The sequence below is a fragment of the Zalophus californianus genome, chromosome 3 (assembly GCF_009762305.2).
Source record: "Zalophus californianus isolate mZalCal1 chromosome 3, mZalCal1.pri.v2, whole genome shotgun sequence".
NCBI classification, from domain to species: domain Eukaryota; kingdom Metazoa; phylum Chordata; class Mammalia; order Carnivora; family Otariidae; genus Zalophus; species Zalophus californianus.
In genome coordinates this window covers 71481267-71498412 of record NC_045597.1, presented here as the reverse complement: position 1 = coordinate 71498412, position 17146 = coordinate 71481267, and the positions used below count along the sequence as shown (strand labels likewise).

Genomic DNA, 17146 nt, shown 5'->3' with positions numbered 1-17146 from the left:
GCTTTTTTCATAAAATTTTAGTCCTTCAACTATTTTTTACTTTCATATAATCCTTCTTTCCATTAATTTTACCCTAGATTTATAAATCATTCTTTCAGGTCTCTCGTCTTTCCACATGTTATTATTTTGTCTATCCCAGACCCTTCTAACCTACCAGATGCTCCAGCTACAAGAGCTACCTGTCTATTCATCTTCAAGCAACGACATCTTTGTTTCTGTTTTTCTCTATGAAAATTAGTGAAGAGGGGCAGAGCAAGATGGCGGAGGAGTGGGAGACCTGGATTTCGTCTGGTCTCAGGAATTCAGCTGAATAGGGATCAAACCATTCTGAACACCTACGAACTCAACAGGAGATCGAAGAGAATAGTAACAACGCTCTGAACAGAAAAGCGACCACTTTCTGGAAGGTAGGACGTGCGGAGAAGTGAATCCGAGGCGATATTCGGGAGGATAGACGGCGGGGGAGGGGGCCTCCGTCCGCCACTTCTGGTGAGTGGTGGAGCCGCGGAGCACAAAATCGGAACTTTTAGAAGTCGGCTCCGCTGAGGGACGTCACTTCAGTGGCTAAGCAGGGGTTGGAACCCTCGCAGGACAGTGTGGTCTCAGGACCCTCAGGGTCACAGAAAGACTGGGGGTGCCTGAGTGCGGCAGAGCTCCCAGGTATGGGAGCGGGGAAGCCGGCTGCAGAGACGGAGCCAAGGCGCGGGCTCTCAGCTCGGGGTTGCCATAAACTGTGATCCGCGGCCCAGTCAGGCTACTGCTCCTCCAGCAGGGACCCAACAAGCGGCAGAGCCGGGGAGACTCCCCTTCCTCCCCCGGGAGGAGCAGCGCGGAAGCGCACCTCAGGGATCTGCTGGGTTTGGAGACTCCACACGGGGTCAGGTGCCAGACATAGGAACACTCAATCACAGGCTGGGTGAGTACGGAGTGCGGCCGGAGACCGGGGAGACAGGAGTGACTGCTTTTCTCTGGGGGCACACTAGGCCAAGCTCTAGCTGTGCCTGTTAGTTTGCCTTTTGTTAACTATGGCAGATTGTATTCTGCAGGGCCCCGAGTTCTCAGCTCCTCCGGGCGGAGATTGGGAGGCCACCATTTTCACCCTGATCCTCCAAAGCTGTACTGAGAGCTTGCAGGGAACAAAAGCTCCTGAGAGCAAACCCGAGCAGCTTGCTTAGCCCGGACCGACAAGGGTGGGGCAATTCCGCCTCCAGCAAAGACATTTGGGAACCACGGCAACAGGCCCCTCCCCCAGAAGATCAGCATGAACAGCCAGCAAGCCAAGACCAAGTTTACCGATCAAGGAGAACAGGAGAACTCCAGCGCTACGGGAATACTGCACATAGAATTCATGGCTTTTTTACCATAATTCATTAGTTTTTCAAAGTTAATTTTTTAACTGTTTTTTTTTTCTTTTTCCATTTTTCAAACATCTTATCAATCCTTTTAAAAAAACATTTTTTATTTTTCATTTTTAGAGTCATATTTTTATCCCTTCATATTACTTACCCTTATTTTTGGCATATACATATAAGTTGTTCTCTCTTTAAAATTCTGAGATACAATTTCTTCCAACAGATCAAAATATACCCTAAATCACTAGTGTATGGCTTTGTTCTATTCTCCTGCCTGATCACATTCTCTCCCTTTCTTTTTTTTTTCTTACTCTTTTTAAATCTTCTTTCTTTTTAAAAACGACTTATCAATTCCTTTTATAAAATCTTTTATAATTTTCATCTTTACAATCATCTGCCATCCCTTCATTGTATCAACCCTTATTTTGTACATATATGTCTTTATTCCTTTAAAATTTTAGCAGGCACTTTCTTCTAACAGACCAAAATAAGCCCAAAAGCTAGTGTGTGGCACTGATCTATGCACTAGCCTGATCATATTTGATCATATTCTGGGGTTTTTTTTGTTGTTTTGTTCTGTTTTTGTTTGTTTTTATCTTTTTCTTTTTCCTTTTTTTTTTTTCTTCTCTTCTTTCTTTCCCTTTCTTGTCGCCTGGTTTCAGGTCTTTTCTGATTTGTATAGAGTATATTTGCTGGAGACATTGTTAACCTGTTAGCATTCTGCTCTCTCATTCATCTGTTCTCCTCTGGACAAAATGACAAGACGAAAAAAATCACCTCAGCAAAAAGAACAAGAGATAGTACCGTCAGCCAGGGACGTACTCAAAACTGACATTAGTACGATGTCGGACCTAGAGTTCAGAATCATGACTTTAAAGATACTAGCTGGGCTTGAAAAAAGTGTGGAAGTTATTAGAGAAACCCGTTCTGGAGAAATAAAAGAACTAAAATCTAACCAAGTCGAAATCAAAAAGGCTATTAATGAGGTGCAATCAAAAATGGGGGCACTAGCTGCTAGGATAAATGAGGCAGAAGAAAGAAATCAGTGATATAGAAGACCAAATGATGGAAAATAAAGAGGCTGAGAAAAACAGAGAGAAACAACTACAGGATCACGAGGGCAGAATTCGAGAGATAAGCGATACGATAAGACGAGACAACATTAGAATAATTGGGATCCCAGAAGAAGAAGAAAGAGAGAGAGGGGCAGGAGGTATATTGGAGCAAATAATAGCAGAGAACTTCCCTAATGTGGGGAAGGAAACAGACATCAAAATCCAGGAGGCACAGAGAACGCCTCTCAAAATCAATAAAAATAGGTCAACACCCCGACATCGAAGAGTAAAACTTGCGAGTCTCAGAGACAAAGAGAAAATCCTGAAAGCAGCTCGGGAGAAGAGATATGTAACCTACAATGGTAGAAACATTAGATTGGCAACAGACCTATCCACAGAGACCTGGCAGGCCAGAAAGGACTGGCGTGATATCTTCAGAGCACTAAACGAGAAAAATATGCAGCCAAGAATACTATATCCAGCTAGGCTATCATTGAAAATAGAAGGAGAGGTAAAAAGCTTCCAGGACAAACAAAAACTAAAGGAATTTGCAAACACAAAACCAGCCCTACAAGAAATATTGAAAGAGGTCCTCTAAGCAAAAAGAGAGCCTAAAAGCAGCACAGATCAGAAAGGAACACAGACAACATACAGTAACAGTCACCTTACAGGCAATACAATGGCACTAAATTCATACCTTTCAATAGTTACCCTGAATGTAAATGGGCTAAATGCCCCAATCAAAAGACACAGGCTATCAGACTGGATTAAAAAACAAGACCCATCAATGTGCTGTCTGCAAGAGACTCATTTTAGACCCAAAGACACCTCCAGATTGAAAGTGACGGGGTGGAAAACCATTTACTGTGCTAATGGACACCAAAAGAAATCTGGGATGGCAATCCTTATATCAGACAAATTAGATTTTAAAACAAAGAATGTAATAAGAGATGAAGAAGGACACTATATCCTACTTAAAGGGTCTATCCAACAAGAAGATCTAACAATTGTAAATATCTATGCCCCTAACGAGGGAGCAGCCAATTATATAAGGCAATTAATAACAAAAGCAAAGAAACACATTGACAATACAATAATAGTGGGGGACTTTAACACCCCCCTGAAAGAAATGGACAGATCATCTAAGCAAAAGATCAACAAGGAAATAAAGACTTTCAATGACACACTGGACCAAATGGACTTCACAGACATATTGAGAACATTCCATCCCAAAGCAACAGAATACACATTCTTCTCTAGTGCCCATGGAACATTCTCCAGAATTGATCACATCCTAGGTCACAAATCAGGCCTCAACCGGTACCAAAAGACTGGGATCATTCCCTGCATATTTTCAGACCACAGTGCTTTGAAACTAGAATTCAATCACAAGAGGAAAGTCGGAAAGAACTCAAATACATGGAGGCTAAAGAGCATCCTACTACAGAATGAATGGGTCAACCGGGAAATTAAAGAAGAATTAAAAAAATTCATGGAAACCAATGAAAATGAAAACACAACTGTTCAAAATCTTTGGGATACAGCAAAGGCAGTCCTGAGAGGAAAGCATATAGCAATACAAGCCTTTCTCAAGAAACAAGAAAGGTCTCAAATACACAACCTAACCCTACACCTAAAGGAGCTGGAGAAAGAACAGCAAAGAAAGCCTAAACCCAGCAGGAGAAGAGAAATAATAAAGATCAGAGCAGAAATCAATGAACTAGAAACTAAAAGAATAGTAGAACAGATCAACGAAACTAGGAGCTGGTTCTTTGAAGGAATTAACAAGATTGATAAACCCCTGGCCGGACTTATCAAAAAGAAAAGAGAAATGACCCAAATCAACAAAATCATGAATGAAAGAGGAGAGATCACAACCAACACCAAAGACATACAAACAATTATAAGAACATATTATGAGCAACTCTATGCCAGCAAATTAGATAACCTGGAAGAAATGGGTGCATTCCTAGAGATGTATCAACTACCAAAACTGAACCAGGAAGAAATAGAAAACCTGAACAGACTTAAAACCACTAAGGAAATTGAAGCAGTCATCAAAAATCTCCCAACAAACAAAAAAAGCCAGGGCCAGATGGCTTCCCAGGGGAATTCTATCAGACATTTAAAGAAGAATTAATACCTATTCTCCTGAAACTGTTCCAAAAAATAGAAATAGAAGGAAAACTTCCAAACTCATTTTATGAGGCCACCATTACCTTGATTCCAAAACCAGACAAAGACCCCATCAAAAAGGAGAACTACAGACCAATATCCATGATGAACATGGATGCAAAAATTCTCACCAAAATACTAGCCAATAGGATCCAACAGTACATTAAAAGGATTATTCACCATGACCGAATGGGATTTATCCCTGGGATGCAAGTTTGGTTCAACATCCGCAAGTCAATCAACGTGATACAATACATTAACAAAAGAAAGAACAAGAATCATAGGATCCTCTCAATGGATGCAGAAAAAGCATCTGACAAAGTACAGCATCCTTTCTTGATCAAAACTCTTCAGAGTATAGGGATAGAGGGTACATACCTCAATATCATAAAAGCCATCTATGAAAAACCTACAGCGAATATCATTCTCAATGGGGAAAAGCTGAGAGCTTTTCCCCTAAGGTCAGGAACGCGGCAGGGATGTCCATTCTCACCACTGCTATTCAACATAGTATTACAAGTCCTAGCCACAGCAATCAGACAACAAAAAGAAATCAAAGGCATCCAATTCGGCAAGGAGGAAGTCAAACTCTCACTCTTTGCCTATGATATGATACTGTATGTGGAAAACCCAAAAGACTCCACCTCAAAACTGCCAGAACTCATACAGGAATTCAGTCAAGTAGCAGGATATAAAATCAATGCACAGAAATCAGTGGCATTCCTATACACCAACAACAAGACAGAAGAGAGACAAATCAAGGAGTCGATCCCATTTACAACTGCACCCAAAACCATAAGATACCTAGGAATAAATCTAACCAAAGAGGCAAAGGATCTGTACTCAGAAAACTATAAAATACTCATGAAAGAAATTGAAGAAGACACAAAGAAATGGAAAAACGTTCCATGCTCATGGATTGGAAGAACAAGCATTGTGAAGATGTCAATGCTACCTAGAGCAATCTACACATTCAATGCAATCCCATCAAAATACCATCCATCTGTTTCAAAGAAATGGAACAAATAATCCTAAAATTTGTATGGAACCAGAAGAGACCCCGAATAGCCAGAGGAATATTGAAAAAGAAAAGCAAAGCTGGCGGCATCACAATTCCGGACTTCCAGCTCTATTACAAAGCTGTCATCATCAAGACAGTATGGTACTGGCACAAAAACAGACACATACATCAATGGAACAGAATCGAGAGCCCAGAAATGGACCCTCAACTCTATGGCCAACTCATCTTTGACAAAGCAGGAAAGAATGCCCAATGGCAAAAAGACAGTCTCTTCAACAAATGGTGTTGGGAAAATTGGACAGCCACATGCAGAAGAATTAAACTGGACCATTTCCTTACACCACACACAAAAATAGACTCCAAATGGTTGAAAGACCTAAACGTGAGACAGGAGTCCATCAAAATCCTAAAGGAGAACACAGGCAGCAACCTCTTCGACCTCATCCACAGGAACTTCTTCCTAGAAACATCGCCAAAGGCAAGAGAAGCCAGGGCAAAAATGAACTATTGGGATTTCATCAAGATAAAAAGCTTTTGCACAGCAAAAGAAACAGTCCACAAAACCAAAAGACAACCGACAGAATGGGAGAAAATATTTGCAAATGACATATCAGATAAAGGGCTAGGATCCAAAATCTATAAAGAACTTATCAAACTCAACACCCAAAGAACAAATCATCCAATCAAGAAATGGGCAGAAGACATGAACAGACATTTTTCCAAAGAAGACATCCAAATGGCCAACAGACACATGAAAAAGTGCTCAACATCGCTTGGCATCAGGGAAATCCAAATCAAAACCTCCATGAGATACCACCTCACACCCGTCAGAATGGCTAAAATTAACAAGTCAGGAAACGACAGATGCTGGCGGGGATGTGGAGAAAGGGGAACCCTCCTACACTGTTGGTGGGAATGCAAGCTCGTGTAACCACTCTGGAAAACAGTATGGAGGTTCCTCAAACAGTTGAAAATAGAGCTACCATACGATCCAGCAACTGTACTACTGGGTATTTACCACAAAGATACAAATGTAGGGATCCGAAGGGGTACGTGCACCCCAATGTTGATAGCAGCAATGTCCACAATAGCCAAACTGTGGGAAGAGCCATGATGTCCATCGACAGATGAATGGATAAAGAAGGTGTGGTATATATACACAATGGAATATTATGCAGCCATCAAAAGGAATGAGATCTTGCCATTTGCAGCGACGTGGATGGAACTGGAGGGTGTTATGCTGAGTGAAATAAGTCAATCAGAGAAAGACATGTATCATAGGACCTCACTGATATGAGGAATTCTTAATCTCAGGAAACAAACTGAGGGTTGCTGGAGTGGTGGGGGGTGGGAGGGATGGGGTGGCTGGGTGATAGACATTGGGGAGAGTATGTGCTATGGTGAGCACTGTGAATTGTACAAGACTGATGAATCACGGATCTGTACTTCTGAAACAAATAATGCAATATATGTTAAGAAAAAGAAAAAGAAGAAGATAGCAGGAGGGGAAGAATGAAGGGGAGTAAGTCGGAGGGGGAGACGAACCATTAGAGACGATAGACTCTGAAAAACAAACTGAGGGTTCTAGAGGGGAGGGGGGTGGCGGGATGGGTTAGCCTGGTGATGGGTATTAAAGAGGGCACATTCTGCGTGGAGCACTGGGTGTTATGCACAAACAATGAATCATGGAACACTACATCAAAAGCTAATGATGTAATGTATGGTGATTAACATAACAATAAAAAATTATTAAAAAAAAAAAGAAAATTAGTGAAAACGTAACTTCCTCCATGACGTCTCCCCAAAGCACTTGACCAGAATTTATCATTCCTCATTCTCCACTCCAAGGTACCATGGACCAGAGGGGAGGTGGGGGGGGGGGTGTTAAATAGGTGATGGGGATTAAGGAGTGTACTTGTGATGAGCACCAGGTGTTGTATGTAAGCATTGAATCACTATGTTATACACCTGAAACTAATATTACACTGTACTGGAATTTACACTGGACTGGAATAAACTAACTGGAATTTTAAATTAAAAAATTTGAAAAGAAAAAATATCATGGAAAACACTAGTATCACGTTACACTGTTTTCCCTACAGTTAGGTTAAGTGTATGCCTACCTTCCAACTAACTGCATCGTGAGTTCTCTAAGGACAAGGCTTGTACTTTGTTTTTATTCCCACACTACCTAATAAATGTCTAACAGCAAAGAGCTAGATAAACACCTACTGAACTAATAGAGAAAGAGTGGAGTTCTAATTATGATTACCTGTTTGGATACACTTTAGGAGAAAGCGATTTCTCAAGTTCTATGGTCACAAGGTACACACCTTCAGACTAATAATGAGCAAAGAGAAGCACCCAAAAATGATTACCTATAATGGATATAATGTTTTCATAAGGGAAAACAAGTTTAGAAGAAAGCCTTTCAGTCAGCCAAATCTATTTTCTTCTCCACTATTTCAAAGAAAGCTAAATTCCCACCGTTGTACCACAAAGCATGTCTTTCCCCCAATAGCTAAGCTCTCCTCAGCAGTTTATAAAATTGCTATCATCGACTATTTTTCCAGTTACATTTTTTTCTCCCTATTACGGTGAATTAAAGTTCAAAGTACCAAAGTTTAAATGATGTCAGTTCAAGTAGTAAAACTTTTATTTTCCCCCATTAGTATTAATTTCTTATTTATAATCATTGTACACAGGAGTAAAATTAAAACCCATTTCATAAAAATACACTAGATAGCACATAGATATTTGGCTTAGAAAACAAGGAAGAGAAAAAAGGGAAAAAAGAGAAAGGAAAGAAACATTAAATCAGAAGTGATAACAAACCACTCAAATTTCAAACCTTCATGTGAGAGCAATATGAGAGCAAGCCAGGAACTGAGGAGCTGCTTCTGGGAGGTGGAATATTCCAGGATGGCTTACAGCTTCTAAATTGAATCACTTTCATTACTGCTTTAAGTAAGTTTATTATTATTGTAAGTTCAACCAGTAATTTAAGCACTGTTTTAAGAAAAAACATTTTTCAAGTAACAAGACTGTTAGTATTAATGGAAAGACAATATAAGACAGAAACTATGAGCTAGAAATCTACCAACTAATTACCTAATAGAGTCTTGAGATCTAGTCAAGAAAGTGAGTAAGGAATATGTTATAAAAAATTAAGTTTCGGGCGCCTGGGTGGCTCAGTCGGTTGAGCACCTGCCTTCAGCTCAGCAGGGAGCGTGTTCCCTCTCCTTCTCCCTCTGCCACTCTCCCTGCTTGTGCTCTGTCAAATAAATAAATAAAATCTTAAAAAAAAAAGGTCACAGGTGAGGCTTCCACTTCTGGCCATCATGAAAAAACCAGTACCAGACTTGTCTTTCTATGGTAAACAAATATAAAACAAGAGATAAGAGGCAACTGTTTTCATGCATTAGCCAACAGGCAGCAAATAACTAGTTTTTTCTTAAGTTCTGCCAATAATATGAGTGCCTGCCAGAACAAAATTCAATACCCTTCAAAGGAAAAAACATAATCCAGACACCCTATAATGTAGAGCATATAATAGAAATTACTGGACATGTGAAGAAACAGAAAAAATGTGACCCACAATTAAGAAAATTAAAAAGCAGCCAATTCTAGAAACTGATGTTCCAGATGTAAGAATCGGCTGACAAAAACTATAAAGTAGTATATCAATTATCTATTTCTGAATAAAAAATTATACTAAAATTTATTGGCTTAAAAAAACAATTTATTATCTTCACAGTTACTGTGCATCAGGAATTTGGGAGAAACTTAGCTAAAAAGCTCTCACTTTTGTTTTTAGTCTTTTTTTTTTTGGTCTATGATGGCTAATTTTGTGAACTTGGCCAGATATTTGGTCAAACATTATTCTAGATGTTTCTATGAGGATGTTTTTGTATGTAATATTTAAATCGGTGGACTCAGTAAAGCAGACAGCTCTCCATAATGTGGAAGGTTTCATCCAATCAGCTGAAGGCCAAAGCAGAACGAAAGCCAAACGTGCCCAGAGCAAGAGGGAATTCTGCCCAAAGAGGGCCCTCAGACTTGCATTGTGACATCAACTCCTCCCTGAGTCTCCAGACTGCCAGCCTACCCTGCACATTTTAGACTTCCCAGTCTCTGTAATTCCACGAGTTAATTCATTAAAATAAATTTATCCCTATATACATGTTCTATTGGTTCTGTTTCTCTGGAGAACCCTGACTAATGCAGGGTCTGTCATGAAATTTTAGTCAATGTACAGGCCAGGCCTATAGTCATCCAAAGACCAACTCACATAACAGGTAAGCTGGTTCTGGCTGTTGGTGGGAGACTTTAGTTTCTTCCCATGCGGGCTTCTCCATAGGCTATTTGTCCTCATGGTATGGCAGCTGGCTTCCCCAAAAGCATATAATCTGACAGAGGAAGAGCTAGGCAGAAACTATCCTTTTTATCATTTAGCCTCAGAAGTCACTTATAGCATCATTCTCCCATATTCTATTCTTTAGAAACAAATGACTAAGTCTAGTACATTGTCGGGGGAGGGGAACTAAGCTCCACCTTCTGAAGGGAAAAATCTCAAAGAATTACAGGAATAGACTAAATGGATTAAGACCTGGGGAATCCCAGCAAAGCAATGGAAACTATAATAAATAACCAAATGGAAATGCTAGATTTGAAAAATACATTTGAAATGAAAAATTCACTGGATGAGATTAAAAGATTAGCAATGGCAGAAGAAAGTGTCAATGAACATGAAGATAAATGAACAGAAATTATCCAACCTGAAGAATTAGAAAAAAAGACTGAAAAAAAATGTAATGGAGTCCCAGTGACCTGTGCAACAATATCAAAATCCAACATACATGCAGGTTAAATAAAAGGAAAACTCCACATAGTACATCATGGTAAAATTGCTGAAAACAAAAAGATAAACAAAATATCTTAACAACCATTAAGAGGGGTGCCTGGGTGGCTCAGTCAGTTAAGCATCCAACTCTTGATTTCGGTTTAGGTCATGATCTCAGGGTCGTGAGATTCGAGTTCCGCAATAATAATAAACGTCTAACAGCAAAGAGCTAGATAAACACCTACTGAACTAATAGAGAAAGAGCGGAGTTCTAATTATGATTACCTGTTTGGATACACTTTAGGAGAAAGCGATTTCTCAAGTTCTATGGTCACAAGGTACACACCTTCAGACTAATAATGAGCAAAGAGAAGCACCCAAAAATGATTACCTATAATGGACATAACATTTTCATAAGGGAAAACAAGTTTAGAAGAAAGCCTTTCAGTCAGCCAAATCTATTTTCTTCTCCACTATTTCAAAGAAAGCTAAATTCCTACTTTTGTACCACAAAGCATGTCTTTTCCCCAATAGCTGTTTAAGATTCTCTCTCTCCTTCTCCCTCTGCCCCTCCCTGCCTAAAAAAAAAAAAAAAAAAATAGAAGACAACCACTCAAGAAAATTCCAACCTGCTTTCTATAAACACATACTATCACATGACCCAGTTATTTCACTCCTAGGTATTTATCCAAGAGAATTGAAAACATATGTTCACACAAAGAATTGAACATGAATGTTGACAGCAGCTTTATTTACAACAGTTCCAAAACAGAAACCACCTAAATATCCATCAATAGGAGAATGGATAAATCATCTGTAATATGGCCATATAATGAAATCCTACCCACCAGTAAAAAAAATAATAACATTAATAAATCTCAAAATAATTATGCTGAATGAAAGAAGACAGTCCCAAAACAACTCATACTGTATGATCCTACTTGTGAAATTCAAAATAATCTATGGCGGCAAAGATCAGATCAATGGTTGCCTGAGGTAGAAAGGTGTTGGTGAGAGAGGAGAATAGGCTGCAAAGGGACACAAGAAATCATCTCAGAATGAAAGATATGTTCTGCATCCTGACTGTGGTATGGTTTCATGGCTGTATACAATTGTCAAAATCATCAAATTTTAAGTGGATAAAGTTTATTATAGATAAATCATTATTCAATAAAGTTGATTTAAAAAAACAATAGCCAGAAGGGAAAATATACATTACATACAATGGTGTGAATGACAGTGGACCTCACATCAGAAACCAGTGGAGGCCAGAAGATGACAAAATGACATCTTTATAAGTAATGAAAGAAAAAACAAAACAAAAAACTTTTTCCAACCCAGAATTATTTATCAATTAAAAATATCCTTCAGAAATAAGGGTGAAAGAAAGACATTTCAGATAACAAAAACTGAACTTGATGCTGGCAGACCTTAACTAGAAGAAATATTAAAGGAAGTTTTCTAGACAAATGGGAGATGAACCCAGATGGAAATCTGGACCTTAAAATAGAAAAGCAGAGCAGTGAGGGTGTTAAATATGTAGGCAAATAGAAAACACTACTTTTTGTGCTCCTCTTAATTGAAGTTTAAACTAACAATTTAAATCTCATTATATTGTGGGATCTATAATGAATGTAGTTATAAAATACATGACAAAATAGCACAAAGGCTGGGGGGGGAGGCAAACAGCTCTTATATTTTCCATGAAATGGTACAATATTAGCCCAAAGTCAACTGTGAAACGTTACAGGTGCATATTGTAATCCCCAGATTAACTGCTAAAAAAAAAAAAACGGGTATAGGTAAAAATCCAATAAAGGAATTAAAATGGATACTAAAAAATAGTCAATTATCAAAAGAAATTAGGAAAAGAGGTACAGAGAAACAAACAAAAGGGAAAATAGCAAGATGGCATACTTAAACACAGCCATATCAATGATTACATTATATTAAAATGAACTAAATACTCCAATTAAAAACCAGAAATAAACTGGCTAAATAGCCAGACCCAACTATTTGTTGTCTACAAGAACTGCATTGCAAATATAAGGACAGGGTGAAAACTAAAGGAAGAAAGCAGATATATCATGCAAACAATAAGCAAAAGATAGTGAGGCTGTATTATTATCAAAGTACACATCAAGTCAAAGGGTCTAAGTAGAGACATTTCATAATGGTAGAAGAACAAAGAAGATATACCAATTGTAACTGTTTATGTACCTAATGATAGAACTTCAAAATGCATAAAGCAAAGATTGACAGAACTAAAGCAAACAATAAACAAATTCACAATAATATCTGAAGAGTTTAACAACCCACTCTAAGTAACTGGTAGAAAAACCAGAGTAAAAAAATCATTAAGAATCTAAAAGACTTGAACAATATTATCACACTAACTTGATCTGACCAACAATTATAGATTATCAACAAGTACAGAATAAACATTCACCAAGAAAGAATATGCTGAATCATAAATTCAATAAAATTTAAAAATTGACATTCTACAGAGTCGTCCCGGATTATAATGGAATTAAGTTAGAAATAAAAAAAGGAAAATTAGAAATGAATAGCAAAGAAAATATGCTATAGCAAAATTGGTGGGATAAAGCCAAAGCAGTGCATAAAGAGAAATTTACAGCTTTAAATATTTATATTAAAAAAAAGGTTTAAAACCAATAGTATAAGTTTCAAACTTCAGAAAAAGATTAAACTCAAAGTATAATGGAGAAATAATAAAAATAAGAGGAAAAAAGTCACTGAAATAGGCAACAGAAAAATTACAAAGCAAAAAATTAGGTTTTTGAAAAGATTAATAATATTGATAAATCTCTAGCAAGATGATCAAGAATAATGGAGATAAAACACAAATGACCAATTTTAGGAATGAAAACTGAGCCATTACTGTAGATTCTCCAGACAAGAAGAAGAAAATAAGGTGTGTAGATTTGTATTATGTCAACTTAAGCAAAGCTGTAATTTCATTTCCCAGCATTCACATTGCATAGCTCTGGTTCAGTGTGGACCACATGAGTCATTATGGGTGAAATCTGAAAGAAAGTTGGTTCAGGGCGTGAAGTGCATTTGCAGTTCAAGCTTACTGTCACTTATCTTCTGACTCACCCTGCTAGTATGGAGCAGCTCCTGTCAGATTTTCTCCTTCAGCTTTTTTGACTCCTTAGCCAGGTATATATTTAATACTGTTACAACAGGACACCCCAATCATCAAAGTTGGAAGTCTCAAAAGCAATGAGCCCAATATGGGTTCCAGTCTATCCTCATGAGGTTCCAGGTCATCCACACAGGTTATAATTTGTCCTTGTTTCCACCACTTCATCTTCTCTTCCCGATTGCCCTCACTATTGACTTCAGGCTCCAGAAGCAGACATGCAATCAACAGCCTCACATAAACCCTTTAGTCAGCTTGTATGTTTGTATTAGGTCAAATCCCAATTTGAGAATTTAGAAGAAATGGACAAATTCTTTGAAAGACAAGCTACCAAAGCTTACTCAAGAAAAAATAGAGGGGCACCTGGATGGTGCAGTTGGTTAAGTATCCGACTCTTGGTTTTGGCTCAGGTCCTGATCTCAGGGTTGTGAAATTGAGCCGCACATCAGGCTCTGCACTCAGCAGGGAGTCTGCTTGGAATTTCTCTCTCCCTCTGCCCTTCCCACCCCCTGCTCTCTCTCTTTCTCTAAAATAAATAAATCTTTAAAAAAAAAAAAATAGATAACCTGACTAGATAGCCCTATACTTATTTTTAAATCAATGGAACAGAACAGAGAACTGAGAACTAGAACCCACACATACATAGCAAAATAATTTTCAACAAAGGTGCCAAAATAACGCAATGGAAAAAGAAAACTCCTTTTAACAAGCAGTGCTAAAACAACTCGATATATATATGTGTGTATATATATATATATATATATATATATAAATAAAAGTGAAACTCAATCTCTGACACTATATACACAAAATTACCTCAAGATGGATCACAGATTTAACTAAAGTTTCTAAAAGAAAAATAGGAGAAAACCTTTGCCCTTTGGGGTAAGCAAAGATCTCCTATGACACAAAAAGTGCTATCCATAAGAGAAAAACTTGACAAGAGAACATCATCAAAATTAAAACTTCTTATCAAAAGACACCATAAAGAAAACTGAAAGGCAAACCAAACTGGAGGAAAATATTCACGATGCATTTCTGATGAAGAACTACATAGCATTAATAAAACAACAATAAACTAATTAAAAACTGAGCAAAGGACTTGAAAAGACATTGCACAAAAGATATACCAATGACCAAGAGGTACACAAAAAAGGCACTCCACATAATTAGTCATTAGAGAGATATAATTTAGTAGGATGACTAAGATTAAAATACTGACCATACCAAATGTTGGCAAGGATATGAAAATACTGGACTTTTCATTTCGTTGATGGTGTAAGTGTAAAATGGTACAACCACTTAGGAAAACAGTTTGAGTATTCTAAAGTTAAATATTTTGGGGTTTTTTTTTTTGTTTTTTAAAGATTTTATTTATTTATTCATGAGAGACAGAGAGAGAGAGAGGCAGAGGGAGAAGCAGGCTCCCAAGCAGCAGGGAGCCCGATGCGGAACTCGATCCCAGGACCCTGGGATCACGACCTGAGCCAAAGGCAGATGCTTAACCATCTGAGCCACCCAGGCGCCCTATAAAGCTAAATATATACATATCTACCCTAGGACCCACCTATTCTATTCTCAGCTATATCACTCAAAAGAATCAAAAACATTCATCCATAAGATCTGTACCATATTTATAGCCTCATTCATAAGAGCCCCAAACTAGAAATAACTCCAATGTCCACCAAAAAAGGAATAAATTGTGGTATAATCATATCAAGAATAAAATACCAATACATGTAACCACATGGATGAATCTCAAAACATTACATTGAGTGACAGTAACAGACACACAAGAGTACACATGTAATGATTCCATTTATATGAAGTTTAATAATAGGTAAAATTAATCTATGGTGATAAAAATCAGGAAAGGTAATACCTATTGAGGGTTTGAATTAACTGATAGAGGGCACACAGAAACTTCATGGGGTGACAGAAATACCCTACATCTTGAGTAGGGTATTGATTAAACAGGAATATTCATTTGACAAAACTCACCAATTACACACTTAAGATTTATACATTTCATTCCATGTAAATTTTATCTCAGTATAAAAAGAAAAAAATTCACTTATGAAAATTTCAAGTCATCAATAGGATGAAGTTATATTTTTCAAAGCAGCATATTTTTAAGAAAATCCCAAGAGAACTTTATTTTTAATCACTTAAGATTTAAGGACTTTAAATTTAAAAGTAAAACTTTAGATATCCTATCTAATTTATTAACATGAATACTGCTCTCAGGGTGCCTGGGTGGCTCAGTCGTTAAGCATCTGCCTTCAGCTGAGGTCATGATCCCAGGGTCATGGGATCAAGCCCCACACTGGGCTCCCTGCTCATCAGGAAGCCTGCTTCTCTCTCCCCTACTTGTGTTCCCTCTCTTGCTGTGTCTCTCTCTGTCAAATAAATAAATAAAATCTTAAAAAAAAAAAATACTGCTCTGAATATAAGAACTGCTCTGAAATGTAAGGGACTTCAACGGAGTACTACTGTGGCCTTTCTTCCCATCTATTACAAATTGGTTTTGTGATGTTATAAACTTTAAGCGGAATGCCAAAGGACTAAAGACTTAAAGAACTAGAAAAACGTAACAGGAAGAAAAAATATATACATCGTAAAAGGAAGGCATCATACCTGTTGGGAGAGGTATATATATCCTTTTTTCTAATCTCCTTCTCAAAGCTTCATCAATGTCCCATGGGAAATTAGTAGCAGCCAACACCATAACCATCTTGGAAGGATCATCATTCTCTAAAGCTCCTCCAACTCCTATACACAATTAGGGGAAAAGAAGGCATTTTCCTTAAAGTCCTTTATTCTCTCATTCAACTAACATTTCTAAGCATCAGCCAGAGGCTTTGTCATAAGCTCAATGACGAAAATAACGCAGTCCTTCTGACCTCTGTATGGTGGCAGAACCAGACACACCAACAGATAACTATAAAACAAGGAGGCAATAGAATTCATATAATCTATTACAGGATTCTAATCCTGTAAGAAAAACCATTTTTTCCCTGTAAGAAAGTGAGTGTATAGTTGCTCTGAAAAGAAAAGGCATGGGAGATTATGCTGTTTTATTCCTTTTTTAAATCATGAAGTCCCTCAAAAAAATTTTATTTTAGTTGTCAGTCTAATTTATTTTCTCAAGAAGGAAGAACAGAAGAAGGTTCACATTTGCTAATGTACTAGCAAGCAATCATAATATGGCAGGATATACTGCAATAATTTTATCCTTCAAACTTCTAAGTGACTTGGAAAAAATAAAAAATCTGAGAATGAACCTAATAATCATCACTACTGAAAATATCATTTCTTTTTAAACCAAACCAAACATATATACCTTGAGCCTACTTTTTCAGAATTAAAGTTTTAGAATAAAAAAGTTACAGGTTACACAATGGAAACTTTGGAAAATGTGCAGTAAAAAACAAACAAACAAACAAACAAACAAAACAAAACTCACAAGCTTTATTACTAAGAGTTTCTAGTTGTGGCCTGGCATAACAAAGTAGTGAATTTAAAGCAACCCAG

At 37.6% G+C, this 17146-nt stretch overlaps 1 protein-coding gene across 7 annotated transcripts in view; it reads right to left on the bottom strand.

Annotated features, from left to right (window-relative positions):
- The window catches only part of KATNAL1 (katanin catalytic subunit A1 like 1), a 130641-nt gene that overhangs the window by 54412 nt on the left and 59083 nt on the right, over positions 1–17146 (bottom strand). For all 7 annotated transcript variants that reach the window (XM_027588346.2, XM_027588344.2, XM_027588352.2 and 4 more), the window contains one exon: positions 16250–16384. In XM_027588346.2, the coding sequence (XP_027444147.1) occupies positions 16250–16384 (135 nt within the window). The remainder of the gene's footprint in view (positions 1–16249; positions 16385–17146) is intronic.